This window comes from Pelodiscus sinensis, chromosome 1, assembly GCF_052426305.1.
Source record: "Pelodiscus sinensis isolate ZL-2025 chromosome 1, ASM5242630v1, whole genome shotgun sequence".
In the NCBI taxonomy this organism is placed as follows: Eukaryota; Metazoa; Chordata; order Testudines; family Trionychidae; genus Pelodiscus; species Pelodiscus sinensis.
This window is the reverse complement of record NC_143052.1, coordinates 252252832-252271524: the sequence shown is the minus strand read 5'-3', so window position 1 is coordinate 252271524 and position 18693 is coordinate 252252832. Positions and strand designations below refer to the sequence as shown.

Genomic DNA, 18693 nt, shown 5'->3' with positions numbered 1-18693 from the left:
TATGGTAATTAGTACAGGATTTCACTGGAGATTTAAAGAAACCCATTTATGTACAAGGGCAAGCTCTAGCCCCCCTGAGAGACTATGACATAACAATCTGCACAGATTGATTAAACTATTTAAATTCCTAACACAAGTCAGCTTGTACTGCCTAAGCAGAGATAGAGAGACACAATACGGCAAAATGTAGAGGAAAAATTGAAGCGATATTATATTTTAGTGTCATGGCAGAATTATTGCCTTATGTTTAATGAATTTCAAAAATATCTGGGCACTGCAGGAATGTCTCTTTATTTGCAGAGCTTGTATAACCATTTTAATCAGAATTACGACAAAACTGACAAATCATGTGATTATTTTTCTCATCACAGTACATCACAGCCAGAGCTTAACAGGACAGATGAAGCTCTTAAATGAAAGCATAAATAAATAGGTTAAGGACTTGAAAAAAATCTACAATAGTTCAAAAAGCTTTGATGGAAACGACCAGGTCTGGTTGCATACAAGAAGCAAGAGTTTTTCACTTAACTTCCAATGCTCTCCAGGCTCCATGTGGTTAGAATGAGGCAGATATTTTTCTTTGCTGAACAGACCCTGTGACTTACCTATTCTCAACCCATTCGTCCTAATACAGAATTTATTTCCTTGACTACAGTTACTCAAATATGTCTTATACCTTAGCAAACGTTGGGATAATGTTTGGAGAGCTTCCCACAACACAATGCACAATAAATTAGAACTTACTAAAAAACATGGATGTTGCATCAGCATTCATCATCTCTGAGACTGTGAAGAGTGGGGCTTAGGGCCTGAATATTCAGGGGTGTGGCATGAACCCCATCACATCTATGCATAAACTTTGTATGGACTCTAAATCCTGATTTGTACTTACATGCTTCCCACAAATTGAGAAGAACCTGAAGACAATTACACATGCACCCATCATATATGTATACGCATTCTGAAATTTAAACACAAGAGACTTCATATACAGTGTTCCACAGTCATCTCTCAAATATCAGCTTTTCCTGTATGACTCTGAATTATACAGCGCAATCAACATTTTTTTTTTAAAAAGCAATGAAACAGAAACCGGTACTGCTAATATTTCAACATCAAATGCTGACCTGTAATAAACAGAAAAAGCTGTGCCACTTCATAAAGCATTAACCAAACCTCCAAACACAATAAAATCCCCACCGTTTTCTTAGCTGGCCCAGAGTTATGTCCAATACCTTCCCAGTTCAATGAGTCTAGGCAGCTGCTGGCTTGCAGAAACTCCACAGGCCTGCCAAACTACTCAGCAGAAGGGGGCAAACTGAGGATGACAGAGACAATGGGACAGCACACAAGGCAGAGTCCCTTCCATGCAGAAAGAGTGGTTGTGACAGACCAGGAAGAAGCCCCTCAACAATGCAGGATGACAGCTAGGGTTGCCCAAAAAAACACCAGGAAAAGATTCTGTTGAAGGAAAAAAGAAAGGGGCAGGGAGACCAAAGTTGTGGAGCAAAAATAAAATAAAATAAAACAGCATGAAAACAGCATGTCCTCTTTAAGAGTGAATGCAGGGATAGAGGGATAGGAACAGTGGAGAGGTTGAGCACTAAGACCCAGGCTTCCGTTTGGTCAGCAGCCATTTTGTGCCAGCAGCCTTGCAGAACCAGGTAAGCATGGGGGCTGAGGTGTTGGGAGCTGGGGGGCGGGGAGGCTGGGTGCTGAGTGTTTGTAGGGTTGCCAGGTGCCTGGCATTTTCACCTCCTAGCCAGGGAAAAAATCAGAAAATACCGGACATTTTAGGAGTCCAATATTCTCTGAATTTTTTTACTGGACAGGAGGCAAAAATGCCGGGTGAATACCAGACACCTGGCAACCCTAATGACAGCTATAATTGGGGAGGGTGGATGAAAGCCAATCAAACCTTACCTCTCCAGTGATAAGATAGGAGAGCTCACATTCTCTCAAATGAGGGTGTGCTCACTCCCACCCTTTTTCTTAAACTTGTGAGGGGATGTGCAATTGACCTCTTCCCTGCCTCGTTAAATCTTTTGCCTGCCTGCACTTAGTACAGTTCTGTACCAAAAATGCAAAGACCAAATTAATTGACATTCTTTGTCTATTTAGAATCTCTTCCTTCTCTACAATAACTCCTACTTGGGTTATTCACTCTAGTCTTTCCTCCTCCCTCAGTGCTCCTAACATGGTCTCTGAATCCCAAGACATCACATTCCTTCCCGCTACTCATTCTAATCCCTCCTATGGATTTATTTCCTCCACAAGGCCCACCTATACGAGTCCATATTCTCTACCTCAGCATAATAATAAGGCAGAAAAATCTAGTTCACTAATCCCCAACCTTCTGGGCTCCGTGGGCATCTTGTCTGATATAGGCCTTATTTTTATTTTGCAAATACCCTGAGATTGGCAGTTGTATTTATTTGGGTTAGGGATAGTAGTAAAATAGAAATAAAACTAATAAATGACCACTGGAGTTGCAACTGTTGAGCTTACTAGTAAGGCAAAGTGAAGTATCACCCATATAACCCCAAGGGAGGTCACCAAAAGATCATATCGATTTCTTCGGCTTTGCCAGAAGCCAGCAGGTGACATGGCAATAATCTTCATGGTGACCTAGAGAACAACAAAGATAGTATTGCTAGTACAAATTCTTAGCAAAAGTGTTTTTTTCACTATAGGAACATGCGATCCCTAAAACGTTTTGGTAGTGTTCTACTTGTAGATTGGTTTGAAATGAGTAAGAGTTTTAATGAAACAGAAAATAAGAAAGCTGATGATGCATAATTAAAAAATAGACATGTGTGTACGAAGTGACTCAAGTATATATTCTTGACAATTTAATACAAATACACTAAAATCCAAGGTTATGACTATCTTATATGTATCATGTACTGCAAATTAATTTAAAAGCAGTCTTCCTGTTACAAATGCTTTTTATTCTAGTGAACTCCATCCATGCTCAACAACACACATGAGCACAGGAAGCATAAGGTTGGAGAATAAAACAGTATGGCCAGATAGGGTGTAGTGGGTTTCACAATGCTCCAAATGAAAACAGAAACTGAAAGGGTTGACTTTTCTTAGAAAGCTAGTGATGCTATAGGCAGGATGTTTCAGAATGGCTGTGTCTACACTGGGCCACTTATTCCGGAAAATCAGCCGCTTTTCCGGAATAAGCTGTGACCTGTCTACACTGGCCCTTGAATTTCCGGAAAAGCAACGACGCTCTACTGTACAAAATCAGCCACTATTCCGGAAAAGCTACGCTGCTCCCGCTCGGGCATAAGTCCTTATTCCGGAACACTGTTCCGGAAAAGGGTCAGTGTAGACAGCCCAGTAGTCTTTTCCGGAAAAAAGCCCCGATCGCGAAAATGACGATCGGGGCTCTTTTCCGGAAAAGCGCGTCTGCATTGGCCACAGATGCTTTTCCGGAAAAAGGGCTTTTCCGGAAAAGCAGCCTGCCAATGTAGACGCACTTTTTCCGGAAATACTTATAACGAAAACTATTCTGTTTTAAGCATTTCCGGAAATTCATGCCAGTGTAGACACAGCCAATAGGTTTGATTTAGAAAGGATAACAGTAGTTAGCAGTTGTACAAGCCACGTGATTCATGCAGAATGTTTACAAAAGAAGTCTCAGAGGGGTAGCCGTGTTAGTCTGTATCTGCAAAAACAATTAGAACAACTAGAACTCCTGTGGCACCTTATAGACTAACAGACTTATTGGAGCAGAAGCTTTCATGGGCAAAGACCCACTTCGTCAGATGCATGTAATGGAAATTCCAGAGGCAGGTATATATATATATACAGGCATAAGAAAAGAGTTCCAATCAAGAGTAAGGCTAGAGATAATGAGGTCAATTCAGTCAGGGAGGATGAGACCCACTTCTAGCAGCTGATGTGGAGGTGTGAACACCAAGGCTATGTCTACACTCGCAGCTTCTTGCGCAAGTATGGCCGTTCTTGCGCAAGAATCTGCAGAGCGTCCACACTGCCCGCCCGCTCTTGTGCAAGGAAATTTACAGTACGGCGTGGTAAGAGAAGGCTTCTTGCGCAAGAGCTACGCTCTTTTTTAACAGGTGCAAGCCCTCTTGTGCAGGAGCTCTTGCGCAAGTGGGCAGTGTGGATGCTCAGCAGGTATTTCTTGCGCAAGAAAGCCCTATGGCTAAAATGGCCACCAGAGCTTTCTTGTGCAAGAGAGCGTCCACACTGACATGTGCGCTCTTGTGCAAAAGCACAGCTCGCACATGGCAGTGTGGACATTTTCTTGCGCAAGACTTCTTGCACAAGAACCCTTGAGCAAGATGTTCTTGTGCAAGAAGCCGTGAGTGTAGACATAGCCCAAGAGAGGAGAAACTGTTTTTGTAGTTGGCAAGCCATTCACAGTCTTTGTTTGATCCTAGACTGATAGTATCAAATTTGCAGATGAATTGTAGCTTTGCAGTTTCTCTTTGAAAAACAATGAGGAGTCCTGTGACACCTTAGGCTATGTCTACACTGCACAGTTATTTCAAAATGACTCATATTATAAAAGAGTGCACATCTACACAGCAAGCCTGTTTTTTTCAAAATAATTTCAAAATAACTGGCTTCTTACTCTGACTTCTAAAACCCTCATTTCACAAGCAGCAAGGGAAGAATGTTCTTCCTTTGACTTCCTGCTGTGGACAGCGCCAAAAGCTGAGTTAAGCTACTTGGACTTCAGCTACATAATTAACGTAGCTGAAGTTGCATATCTTAACTCAACTTTAGTCCGCAGTGTAGATGTACCCTTACAGATGAACAGATTTATTTGGGCATAAGTTTTTGTGGTAAAAAACCACTTTGTTGGATGCAGGACTCGTTTTTTACAAAATAAAGTTTAGTGGTTTAAGAGCTACTAAAACATATCATATACAAATAATAAAGTACTAATGTCTCTGGTTTTATAGCCTAGCTTCCAATACTGATATCTAGTATATATTTGAGAGTGTTTGTCTATCTGTCCATTTGCTAAAGAATACCTCCTAAACAGTAAAACCTAGGACCACTAAATTTGGTATACAGCTTTCTCTTATCATAACTTAAAGCAAGGAAAGGATTTGACTGTGCCAGGAAAATGGGATATGCCTGGAATAGGATTGCTTCTCATAAAACCATACAGAAAAGAGACAGAATTACCAGGCAGGTGACAGCGGCTGGCGGGGGGTGTCCCCCTGTCTGGGACTGCCTCAGTCACAAACCTTCCACCCCCTGGGTGCCCTTTAGGAAAGGAGTGTGTGGGGAGGGGAAAAGGGGGGGGGGACTGAAACTCCCTCCCTCAGTTTAATATAGAAACATTTCTGTCTGCTCCTCTTCATCAGGCAGTGAGGGGAAGGTGCAGAGTTTGATTCATTCCTCACTCTGGCTGGGGAGTACAGGGAGGAAACGAGCTTTATACTTTGCTCTTGCTGCCTGACAGGGACAGGAAGTGAAAGAGCAAGAAGCTCTAGTACAAATCTCATGGAGGGGTTGTCCTCCCTGTGCATCCCCCTACTTACTTTCTCTCTCTCTCACACAAGTAGCCCCTCCTCACCCTCCAACTCTGACTTCTTCACCCCCCACAGCCACAGCCCCCTGCCCGGAGCTTCTCCTTAAGGACCTGAGCAATGATAAATGTGCTAGTTTAACAGTATTTGTTACATTCCCCAAAGAGATATAAACCTTATACATGGAAAATGTTATTGTTTGAAGGCTGAGATCTTCTTTAGTCCAGAAAAAAACCAAAACATTTTTGCAATTCTTAGAAATTGGTTGTTTCCACAGGTAAAACAAGAGAGTAGGAATTTCTAAAGCAACCATTACTTGGTGAATGTGTATCCTACAATCAAAACCTCTCCACACCTGCTCATTCTCCTAAAGGTACTGACTTTTCTTGAGAGAAAAGGAGAAAGCACAGGCAACATATGATATATGTTGAACTGCTACAAGGTATTCACTTCATTGTTTATCCATCATTGGAAAAACCTATCATAAAAACATGGGAACTGTCATATTGGATTAGACCTGTGATCCATCTAAACCACTATCTTGCCTGGGATAGTGGCCAGTACCAGATGTTTCAAAGGAAAGTGCACAAAACCTTGTAGTAGAATTATGGCATAAGTCAACCATAAGGGGAAGTTTATTCTTAACTTCTATAAATTTGTGATTAGTTCACAATCTGAAATATATTTTTATTTTCTTCCATGCAACTATCTACGTTATTACCTATGTCAATAGCTAATCATTTTCGGAATCCTAGTAAGCTCTAAGACTTATCCATACATTGTGGATACGAGTGCCACGGATTAATTATCCTTACAGAGCTGATTTTGGTCACTTATTTTCCCAAGCTGTTAATGAAGGTAAACTCACCTCCTTCTTTTCAATTCTTGTACTAAATATTGTCTTTTAAGATGGGAGAAGAGAGTCATATGATAAAGGAAATCATACACAAAGTTATATCTGTCACTCTTTTCCATTATATCCCTGTTATATAGCCTTTACTTTTTATGCTCATATCCATAAGCAAACTCTAATTCAATTGACTTTAATTTGCTTTTTAAATGACTGAAGTAAAGGAGATGGATACACACAAAGGCTGTGTCTACACTGGGCCACTTATTCCGGAAAATCAGCCGCTTTTCCGGAATAAGCTGCGAGCTGTCTACACTGGCCCTTGAATTTCCGGAAAAGCAACGATGCTCTACTGTACAAAATCAGCTGCTATTCCGGAAAAACTATTCTGCTCCCGCTCGGGCATAAGTCCTTATTCCGGAACACTGTTCCGGAAAAGGGCCAGTGTAGACTGCCCAGTAGTCTTTTCCGGAAAAAAGCCCCGATCGCGAAAATGACGATTGGGGCTCTTTTCCGGAAAAGTGCGTCTGCATTGGCCACAGACGCTTTTCCGGAAAAAGGGCTTTTCCGGAAAAGCAGCCTGCCAATGTAGACGCTCCTTTTCCGGAAAAACTGAAAACGGAATAGTATTCCGTTTTAAGCAGTTCCGGAAATTCATGCCAGAGTAGACACAACCAAAGAGATTCTTATAAATATATGTGTTTTCTATGGCTAATAGTCCCTTTCTCCTTCTGTTTTCTCATAGGGTATGTCTACATTTTACACTTATTTCAAAATAAGCTATTCTGGAAGAAACACTTCAAAATAGTTCATTTCGAAATACCGTGCCTACAAAGCAAATGCCCATGAAAATAGCACTGAGCTCTTTCGAAATAGAGCATCCACATTCATTGGACAGTGAATCTCATTAAGACCACCCAAAAGTACTTCAGGCAGGGCATCAGGACAATGCTTACTTTCTGGAGTGCTGCCGGCAGCTACTTGAGGCTTGAGCTTAAAGGGACCCCCTTGTACAGTGGTGTCTCAGGTTCTTCACCTTTGCCTACCTCCTTTAGGGACAGCAAAGCCTTTTCTCTGCCTTCTGTGGTTGCCCTTGTGGACACCTCAGCTCTCTAGCCATGGAGCTGGAGCTGCCTCGCAGCAGTCGATAGCTCTTACAAGTTGTGCTGCACCTCCTGCAACACTTTTTGCGGGATGCCTTCCAGGCCCTGCAGGAACACAACACCCAGCTCATTGCAGGGAACTTCCTCTCTCTGCAGGCACTGCTCATGCAGTACGACCCACCTGCCCTCCCCTGCACACCATGCAATATTGCTTCTTGCATCTGGGGCAAACAGTAGTGGCTCCAGAATTTCCACATGTGGAGCTCTGTGAGTGGCTCTCCCCATCCTTCGGCAACAGGACACCCACAAGAGACCTGCCACCCCCCTCCAGAAGCAGGTCACCATTGCCATCTGGAAACTCGCCATACCAGACAGGTATTAATCCATCGGGAAGCAGTTCGATGTGGGGAGATTGACTGTCAGGGCAGTACTTGTGCAGGTGTGGTGCAGGTATGGTGCTCTCAGGCTATTGTCCCGAGGGGGGGAGGGAAGAACTTCTGGAATGGGGTTTCACTAGGGAAAAAGGAGGTGGTGGAGGAAGCCTCCAACCTGGGAGTTTTTACAATCTTGCCTTCACAAAGCCCTGATGGGGGAGTGTAAGTAGGGGGTTGCTCCTAGTGTGTGTTGGAGGGGGGTGTGGGCTTGTGGAACTCTCAAGCGCCATGGCACCCCTGTGATTCTCTGTTTGTTTGTTTGCCTCCTTCCACAAGTGGTGCGGGCCATCAACACAGTCCTGCTGATGTGGACCCCATTATCGCCAGCTTTGTTACCATGGGCTTCCCCAACTGCGGGGAGGGCCTATTGATGGCTCCCCATCCAGGCTCCCGACCACTGGGCAGCTGAATACATCAGCTGCAAGGAGTACTTTTCAATGGTCCTGCAGGCCATCATGGACCACCGCGAGCAGTTCACAAACATCTGCACGATGCCCATGTGTGACGGGCCGGCGGCGGCCCACACTAGAACGGGGCGGGCAGCGGCCCCGGCCCCAACATAGCACCCAAGAGGGCCTGCCTCGCCGGCACGCCGCCGGAAAGACCCATCCACCGAACGTCGCAGGGAGCAGAGCTCTGCAGCCGCAGAGAGTCGGGACGGCCGGCGGGTCGGGCTGGGCATGCGTGGCCCCGGCGAAGGACGTTGGGGAGCAACTCCGCCCCCTGCGTCCCGATGCATGGACGCCAGTGACGGCGGGGGCGGGGGCGCCGATGTAACCTCCAACGGGAGGTTTAAAAGGAGGCCGCAAGCCAAGGCCAGGGGAGGGACACCCAAGAGACGATCCCTCTCCCCCCGGTGGAACTGGACTGGCAGAACTCCGAAGAGACGCAGGACCAGAGACCCTGGTATGGTGGACAAGGAGGTTAGGACCGGCGGCTCGGGCGCAGGGGTCGCAGCCACAGGGCCGGCTAGGAAGTAGCCTAGGCCAGGGCCCTTTTGGCGTGGGCTGACGTGCTGCGGGTTGGAACCCCATCAGCTGGGTGAGGGATCAGTACCCAAACCCTTAGGGTCCCGGGCTGGGACCCAGTGGAGAGGGTGAGCCCGGGTCCCCCTAGCCCTCGGCTCACTCCGTATTACAGCCCCAACGGGCATGGAAGGCGCGTGAGGGAGACGGGGGACAGCCCTACCCCACGGCTCGGGAGGTCGGACTGAGGCCCCCGGGAGGGGGACTGGGAACACCGGGCTCGCAGGGCCCCGCCTTGCCCCCCGGGGGGAGGGGCCGGCGGGAGCTCGCGCCCATTAAGACACTGTAAACCAAAGGGATGAACGGAGGGCTCGCTGGGCCGTGACCCCGAGGAAGGGGGCACGTTCTCACTTCCAGAACTCGAACCGTCACACCATGTCTTCTGTAACCCCAACTTCTACCAGAAGCTGCATGCTGGCACTTTTTTCCCTGAACGCACCATCAGTATTGGGGACATGGACATGTTGGTCTGTATTATAGGGGATGCAGCCTACCCTCTGGTTCCCTAACAAAGCTCTACACTGGACACCTGGACCAAAGCAAGGGATGCTTCAATGCTAGACTCAGCAGGGCCCGCATTGTGGTGGAGGACACCTTTGGGCATTTGTAGGGGAGGTTCCATTGCCTTCTCAGCTGCCTGAATATCGGGGAGTGGAACATCCCCCAAGTGGTGGTGGCATGTTGTGTCCTTCACAATATCTGTGAAAGCAGGTGGGAGATGTTCCTCCCAGGGTGAGGGGCAGAGGCTGACCGGATTGGCAGGGTCTTTGAACAGCTGCACACGGCTGCCATCTAGCAGGCCCATCAGGGGGCTGTGAGCATCCGAGAGGCCTTGAGGGAGAGTTTCACACAAGGACCCCACTGACACTCTCCCCCATGCTTCCCCTCAAGGGGCCTGTGCCTTACCCCTCCCTGCCTGTCCTTCCGCACCTCTACCTTCCCCCCTTCCCTGCAGAGACAATACATTACACAGTTCGTTTAAAAAAAAAACAACTTCTTTGTTTTTTATTGGGGTAAATGTAACTGGGGAGGGACTGGGAAAAAAACCTGGGAGAGGGGAGGAGAGAGGAAGAAGGGGGAGGAGAGGCTCTGGGCTGGAACTGGGAGTAATGCCTGGCTCTGGTGGTCCCACTGCCTTATGTGAGGGGCCCTTAGCAGCCACAGAGGAGACTGGAGGGAGAAGCAGGAGCTGGGGCAGGAGCAGGCACCAAGGTGGCGATCACTACCTGCAGAGCTGTGCAGATGATACAGCCCTGCTCCGTCATCCCCTATCCCACTTCTCCATTCTGTGGTCCTGCTGCTCTATGCAGCACTGCAGGGCTCACATGGCAGCACTGTGCTCTCTCTGGAGGTCCTTGTGTGATCTCTTGCACTGGCGGGTCATGCGGGGTCAGGAGGCAGCCACAGGAGGTGTCCACCATGCCCCTTTCACTGGTCCAGCTGTGTAGAACAAAGAGAAGGTCAGTCAGTCCTGAAGACTTTTCCTCATCTCTGAGCCGAGAATGACAGTTCTCGGGTCTGAAGACGATGTGCTTGGAGCAAGGCCACCTGTGGCCTAGACAGTGGGCCCTTTCCTACAGGGGAGTCCCACATCCTGGGGACAAGCAGGCATGGGAAGGTGCTGGCCAGACCAGGAGCCTGCGGGCAGCCATACGGTGGCTGGGCATCCCTCTGTGCCACATAAATGCCTGGTCTGGCAGTGGCGGTGTCCTACAGGGAGAGGACCCATATCCCTGCTGCTGGAGGAGAGGGAGACAGGGTGGTGGTGGGGAGGTGTGTGTGAGCGGCAGATGCTCCTGTGCCTCGTCACGCTGTCCCTAGGAGTGGGTGCTGCCCGTGCATGCGGGCATGCCTGTGTGCCATGTGCAGCACTGCTGTGTGTGTGTGTGTGTGTGTGTGTGTGTGTGTGTGTGTGTATCTCCATGTCCCCAGCCTCCTTCTGGTGGTGGCTTGTGATGGGAGTGTATCCCACCCTGCTATCAGGAGTGTGGCAGGCCCCTCAGACCCTGTGAGCAATAACACAAAGTTCCTCTGTAGCAGCCTTCTAGGCCTTTGTGCCCCAGACTGATGTGCCTTGTGCACCCACATGCACATGCTGCTGCGCAATCCCCAGGCCAAGAAGGCCAAGCGAGGAGCATACCCCAGACCCTCACTGCCTGCCACCTCCACCCGTTTGTGCATGTAGGGAAAGAAATGGCACTCACCTGATGGGCCTTCCCTGGCTTCTGATGATGCCTGGGAGACATCCAGGGTGTGGGGTACTGGCTCCATGGTGAGCATGAGATCCTGGCTTGCAGGCACAGAGATGGTGTTGGCCTTGTCCGGCTCCTCCTCCTCCTTACTGGCTGTGCCCCCTGGGAGGGTGACCACAGGTGTCTCTAGCCCTGAGTCCACTATGGGGTGGGGGAGGGACTGACCCACCCCCCGAGGATGCAGTAGAGCTGGGAGAAATATGGGCAGGTCCCATCCCAGAGTGGGAGCTGCGTTCTCTGGCCCTGGCATGGGCCTGTCTCAGCTCCTTCACCTTCATTTTGACCTGCTCCTGGATGCGCATGTGGCCCTTGGTGACCAGGCTATTGGACATCCGGCCATAGATGTCCGCATTCCTGAGTCTGGTGTGGAGATCCTGGAGGTTTGCTTTGTCACCCAGACCTCAATGAGGTTCAGGATCTCCACACCAAACTAGGAAGAGGTGCGTCTCTTTTGGCCTTGGTCAGGGTCCTGGGAGCTGCTTGAGGCAGTGATGGCAGTTGTGGTGGGGGCTTGGCTGGAGTGGTGAGTTTGGCCAGCAGGATATCCTGTTGCAGGATAGCTGCCAGCCTGGCCACCAAAGGCCACATGCTAACCCAGGAGCAGGTTTGAATGAAAATCAAATTGGTCCAGCGAGACCCCCAACCCTAGCCCCTGAGCTTCCCCTCCCACTTCTTCCCCTTGCTTCCCCCTTCCAGCTTCCTCCTCCCAGGTTTTCCCCTCCCCTCTCCATCTCCCTCTTCTACCTCCTTTTCCCAGTCTCCCCAGAGGTTCATCCCCCACCCCCCAGTTTTGTTCAATAAACCCAGTTTCTATTTTTGAACATATGTGCCTTTTGTTTGACATCAGGAAGGAGGACGTGAGGCAGGAATGGGGCACCAACCCCCGGTGGGGAGGACCGAGGTGGCTCTGAGGGCTCTGAGGAGTGAACGCTCTCCCGCAGGGCCTCCTAGATCCTGACAGCCCCCCGATGGACCCTCCGGATGGCAGCCTGCAGCAAGGGCAGCCGGACTGATGGCAATGACTCCACAAGACGCACCGGCATGCCCAGGGGCAACTCTGGCTCCATGTGGCCGAGTGCTGTGGTATCCCGAGTGTGGGCACTCAGGGCACTCCAAGACAGGACTGCTTTTCTGTCCCTCATCGAGGTAGACAAGTAAGCGGGGAACCCTGAGAACTGTCTGTCTGGGGTGGGGGTAAGGTCCCTTTAAGCACGGAGCTCAGTTAGCCTCAGGCAGCAGCCCCACACACTAAGTCCTAACCTGATGCCTTGCCGGCACTGCTTCCAGCAAGCCTTAACTTCGGTTCAGGGTCCACTCAGTGTGGACACACTATTTCGAAATAGCAAAACGCTATTTTGAAATAGGTTTTGTGTGTAGATGCGTTATTTCAAATTAGCTTAATTCGAATTAACTATTTCGAACTAAGTTAATTCGAAATAGTGCTGTAGTGTAGACATACCCTAAATGAGGATGAAACGAAGGAGCAGGCACAAGATATTTGTTTTAAGCAGGACTTTCCAGGTTGCCAGGCTTTGTGCTGATTCACTGCACAGCACACCCTTTGCTGTACTGCTTTAAAAAATTACTGAAATAGCGTTCTCACTGCTATACATATCCAGGCTGAAATAATATGTGTTGCAGATAGAAAAGGATACGAAAATCAGAATTTGGGGGCTCTAGCCCCAAACAAGTATAAAACAGATTTCAGCAACATACTCAAGCACTAGTCATATGAGTAGCCCCATGCAGCCTGAAATCAAAACTTGGACAGCAACCGTAGATCCAAAATAAAATATACAAAATCTAGCTTGAATCTGGTGAAACAATTCAATAAATTACTGTACCTCTAGGACAAAAATGAAGGTGAAAACAACAGACATTGTTGCTAAAGGAACAGTCACTGGATCTTCAACATCCCACTGAAATGGAACAAAGATAGTAGGTCATAAAACAGATACAAAAATCTATTTGCCACCTTAATTTTTATTTCAGTGTGTACTGTTGCCATAGGTTCTGTTTTTTTAAAGTGAATGATACCTGATACATTCAGGCAGGAATGGCAGGTGGGTGCATCCTTTCCTTTTAAACGGATTCACCGTTAAATAAGAAATTAAAAAATTGCAGGCCAGCTTGTTAATTGATATAAGCTGGCACATCTCCAGAGACTTTAATAAAGATGCAATGATTTGCACACGAGCTGAGGATCTGTACCATTGTATTTAGAAATATTATATTTCCAGCAGTTCATTACTAGTTATGGCCTTATGTACAGTTCCCTATTTTAAAAGGGTACAGCACATTCATCCCTCCACTGTTACAAGACACAATAAGAAATAAAAATACCTTCACTGAAAGCAAGACAGACTGGGCCAGAACAAGCACAGCAATAGTTCTCTTAAAAAATGGATGCTGTGTTATATCATACATTTTTGCTCTGAAGCCATCATTATCTGAAAAAGAAGGAGTTAAGCAAGAAGAATTAAAATGCACACTGGGATATTTTTTCCTCCCTCTATTTCTTGACATATTTTTCTTGTTTGTTAATGGTAACCTAATCCTTGCCTTGTTTTGAAATACATTTCTAATTTTCTGCTACAGTTTCACATATCAAATAGTACTTCTGAACGTGTAATTTCAAATACCAAACACCAATGTTGCATGAAGGCTTTGGTAGTGGTAAAGCAAGTGCATCATTCAGCTGCTGTCAAGATAATACATTAAATTCATATCATTAACAGGCAAGTGCAAATATCTTTAATTTAAAATTCATTTTTTCATTAAGGCTTATCCTAAAACCATCGAAGCGCAACCTTTTTTGGGTTGATTTTAATAGCCTTATGCAGAGATCTGTAGTTGGAGTCTGTTTCCACATTAACTTATGCACAACCTCCTAGTGGCCTAACGATTACAATTTTAATTTGAATCTTAGACTCCTGGGGAATTATGAACACTAGGACTCAACATGAATAACATCAGAATATCTTTGCTACCCGGGCGAGGTGGGAGATGAAGAGGTTGAGCTATCTTCAGTCTGCTCTTTAGATCTTCCCATCGTCTCTGATCTACGGTCAGTAAAGCTGTACCCTTAACAAAGGAAAAGGAGAGGCTTTTGTCATATAAAATCTTAAGCATTTCAGTGTTGTGAACATGAAAACAACAGCTTGTCTTGGTGCTTAAAATAAACTTACATGTTCAAAATCTCTTGGGCTATGTCTAGACTGCAGGCTTCATTCGAAAGAGGCTCTTTCGAAAGCATCTTTCGAAAGAGCCTCTTTCGAAAGATCGCGTCTAGACTGCAGGCGGATCTTTCGAAAGAGAAATCCGCTTTTTCGAAAGAGAGCACCCAGCGAGTCTGGATGCTCTCTTTCGAAGACGGCCTCTTTACATTGAAGAACGCCTTCTTTCGAAAGAGGAACTTTCGAAAGAAGGCGTTCTTCCTCGTGAAATAAGGTTTACCGCCATCGAAAGAAAAGCTGCGTTCTTTCGAAATAATTTCGAAAGAACGTGGCTTGAGTCTGGACGCAGGGGAAGTTTTTTCGGGAAAAGGCTACTTTTTCCGAAAAAACCCCTGAGTCTGGACACGGCCTTGGGCTGCATCTACACAGCCGTGCTTAACTCAAAATAAGCTACGCAAATTGAGCTATGTGAATTGCGTAGCTTATTTCAAAATTGGGAGCATCTACACAGCTCTTATTTCAAAATAGAGCACTATTCCTCCAACTTCCCTTTACTCCTCATACAATGAGGGTTACAGAAGTCGGAGTAAGAAAACTTCCAGCTTGACAGTACTTCAACATTATTTTGAAATAATTGCCTGCTGTGTAGACACTGACTAAGTTATTTCAAAATAATGCTAGTTATTTTGAAATACTATTGCTGTGAAGACATACTCTTGGAGTAACACAATATTTGGATAAAGGGGATGGAGTGTCAGCCCTGTACAGTCAATTTCCAAATGCACTATTAGTTTCTGGGATTCAACTCAGCAAGCTCAGTTGTTGCTCTTTGTAGCAGCAACCAAGTGTGGGTAGGAAAGCCCGACAGGAGATCTTCCATTTGATTTGCTGGGGAGCACTGTTTTAAACAGTGGCCGATGCTGTCTGGATTTGCTGTATTAGCTTGACAGCACTGCTCTAGTTTGTCAAGGAACAAACCCTTTATAAAAGCACTACAACCACACTTTTTTATGTTTGTAGTATGATGTAAAAAAATACACACATGGCATGAGCCTACAACATTTTCCATAAAGGAATCCTAAGAAATGCAGGTATGACTTCAGGGTAGGTAGTAATAAAGAACATCCACTTTTGAATTTTGATAGCATAATACAAACAGCAATACTTTAAATGATTTTAAGTCATACTAAGGTCTTTTCAGCATCAGAGAGCTATAAACTCTCATACTGGGGGTTTGGAACTGAAAAAGTAACAGTGAATTTTTAAAGACAAATGTCACAGATTTCTTTTCCACTCAGGAACTTTGCAAAGCCATACAAGACTGTGCAAGCAATGAGGAATGGCTAAACTCTGGAGCACTGAGTCAATCAGATAGGTGGCTGTCTTACTAATAAGATCAGAAAAGTTCCCTCTGTAGTAGACACAATCTCCTTATGGAATGGTGTCCCTAAGAGCTGTCCTGTGAAGATACACCCTAAAAGGTGATGCAGTTAAAAAAACTGGTCATTATAATAGTGATAGAAATGTAGTCGTGTTAGTCTGGTGTAGCTGAAACAAAATGCAGGACTATGTAGAACTTTAAAGACTAACAAGATGGTTTATTAGATAATGAGCTTTCGTGGGCCAGACCCACTTCCTCAGGTCAAATAGTGGAAGAAAATAGTCACAACCATATATACCAAAGGATACAATTTAAAAAAATGAACACATATGAAAAGGACAAATCGTATTTCAGAACAGAAGGGAGATGCGGGGGGGGGGGGGAGGAGGAGGGGGAGGTAAATGTCTGTGAGCTAATGGTATTAGAGGTGATAATTGGGGAAGCTATCTTTGTAATGGGTAAGATAGTGTCTTTGTTGAGACCGACACGTAGTGTCTCATTACAAAGATAGCTTCCCCAATTATCACCTCTAATACCATTAGCTCACAGACATTTGCCTTCCTCCCCCCCCCCCGCATCCCCCTTCTGTTCTGAAATGTGATTTGTCCTTTTCATATGTGTTCATTTTTTAAAATTGTATCCTTTATATATATGGTTGTGACTATTTTCTTCCACTATTTGATCTGAGGAAGTGGGTCTGGCTCACGAAAGCTCATCATCTAATAAACCATCTTGTTAGTCTTTAAAGTGCTACATAGTCATTATAAGACATATTAACTCTTGCTGTTAGGCCAAAAAACAAACCACACAGGAAATATTACATTAAAAATGATGGCACAATAAAAAGATTAATAAAAAAGAGAGGATTATTGAAAAGTTTTAATTGCAGAAAATTAAAAGAGTAAAATAAAGATAAAGCTTAGATAAAAAGATAACAATGTAAAGACAGCCATGTCACAGACTCTAGATCTATGTCTCAGGAGATTTCTGCCTCACCACCATTTTTCTTAAGTGAAGAACTCAAGGAAGGACTGTATGGTTCTCTTTGTTCACTGCTTATAGGCCAAATTGAGACTATTCCGGAATTCATACTTAATTGTCTCTGCCTATCTCTGGTCTGAATTGGGGCCTGTATCTCTCTCTTCAGATAATGTGATCCTAAAGCAATAATGAGATTGCTTCTTGAATTATAACTTACTTATATTAGCAACACCACATCTTATTATTCCACAATTTGTCTTCTGATATTTAAAACTAACAATAAATTATGAAACTATTTCCATGTGAGATACGATAACTGAACCATTACCTTATTTTCATTGAAATTAGCAATGACAACTCCAACAAAAAGGGTCAATCCAATCATGCAGCCCAGGAACACAAAAACATGAATATAGATTCCATGGATCTGAATACATAAAAAAATATGATTATTCATCAAAACACATTCAGCAGCTTTCCAAGCGTTAACAGGATTTGATATGCTTGCTTACCGGCCCCACGCGATGAATAATGACATCTCTGACTTCCACCCAGCCTTTTAACGAAAGAACTTCAAATAGTGCCAACATGGCATTTCCCACATTGTCAAAATTAAAATTCCGAGGATTTGCCCTGAAATAATAGCAAAGTAATGAGTGCACTTTAACTATCTTTTGATAAGATGGATATTATGCATCTTAACATGGTCCCTCTAAGTTGAAGAATAAAACCCTATGCTGTACAAAGGAGCTAATCATATAAAGAAGCACAGATTTTATTTGTGTTATCTCTGAATGTTTCTTTTGTATCTGCTTAGTGGTTTTTTATGCTCTATATTCATATGAGATTGTAAACTTTTTTGTCACGGTGACTGTGGCTTAGTTTTCATCTCTACAAAATATTATGCTACACTTTGAATAATACTATTACAGGTTGAAACTTCTAAATCTGGGGGCACTACAGAAGCAGGAAGCCTGTGAGCCCTGTCCCTAGAGTGCCACAGAAACGGGGAAGCCGCAAACCCCATCCCCAGAATGCTGCAAAAGCAGGGCAGCTGGCATGTCCAGTCCCCAACTGGGGAGCTCCATCCCTTGGGAGCTCGGCTAGTGGTAGCATGCTGGAGGTCAAGCCCAAGCCCTGTGATAGCAGGGCCAGAGCGGAGCCAGCAGTAGGATGGGGCAGCATCCTGGGAGGCCAGTGGCAGGGGACCTGCCCCCCATATCTGGCAAATTCCCTCATTCAGGACTGGTCAGGTCCCGAGGGCGCCAGACCAGGAAGGTCCAACTTGTACTTTGAAATAATACTTTTAAACTAAAAATTATATATATTCCACTTAATTGCTAAATATTCACACTCTTATATTTATTAATAAGATGAACTACTGTGAACATGATAAAGCTTATGACATGGTATTAAGTGTTTCTGACAATACATTGCCAAATGTAAGACATCATGAAAAAAATACTTCTGGTGTCACTGGCAGAAACAAAGCTAAGTCATACAACCCTACTTATGCACCTCAAGAAATGCAATCTTCAGAAGTGCCTATGTGAATTAGGCACCTGACTTAGCAGGGGCTTTTGCAAATTAATATTCATATTTATTCATAATATCAGCTATTGTTATACATAAAGATAAATGTTAAGTATGGGTACACAGCACCCTAAACTTGAAATAAGATATGCAATTTATGCTACACAATTATCTTATTTTGAATCTATTTCAAAATAGCTTATTTTGAAATTTGGCACATCTACATAGTGCCAAATTTCTAAATAATGCATGATTTCGAGCCATCCCTTATGCCTCGTGCAACAAGGTTTACCGGGATGGTGAAATAACGTGGTGAAATAATGCAGGGTAGCTATTTTGGGATATCTCTGGTATCCCGAAATAGCCGTGCAGTGTTGACATACCCTAAGGCTGTGTCTAGACTACATCCTTTTTCTCGAAAAAGGGATGTAAATTA

The 18693-nt window shown here is 45.2% G+C and overlaps 1 protein-coding gene across 1 annotated transcript in view; it reads right to left on the bottom strand.

Annotated features, from left to right (window-relative positions):
• NALCN (sodium leak channel, non-selective) overlaps window positions 1-18693 on the bottom strand; it is a 366003-nt gene that overhangs the window by 17311 nt on the left and 329999 nt on the right. The window contains exons 29-35 of the mRNA XM_075918747.2: window positions 17237-17357; window positions 17053-17151; window positions 14177-14270; window positions 13530-13636; window positions 13031-13105; window positions 2509-2628; window positions 893-961 (exon numbers count right to left, since the gene is read on the bottom strand). Of these exons, the coding sequence (XP_075774862.1) occupies window positions 893-961; window positions 2509-2628; window positions 13031-13105; window positions 13530-13636; window positions 14177-14270; window positions 17053-17151; window positions 17237-17357 (685 nt within the window). The remainder of the gene's footprint in view (window positions 1-892; window positions 962-2508; window positions 2629-13030; window positions 13106-13529; window positions 13637-14176; window positions 14271-17052; window positions 17152-17236; window positions 17358-18693) is intronic.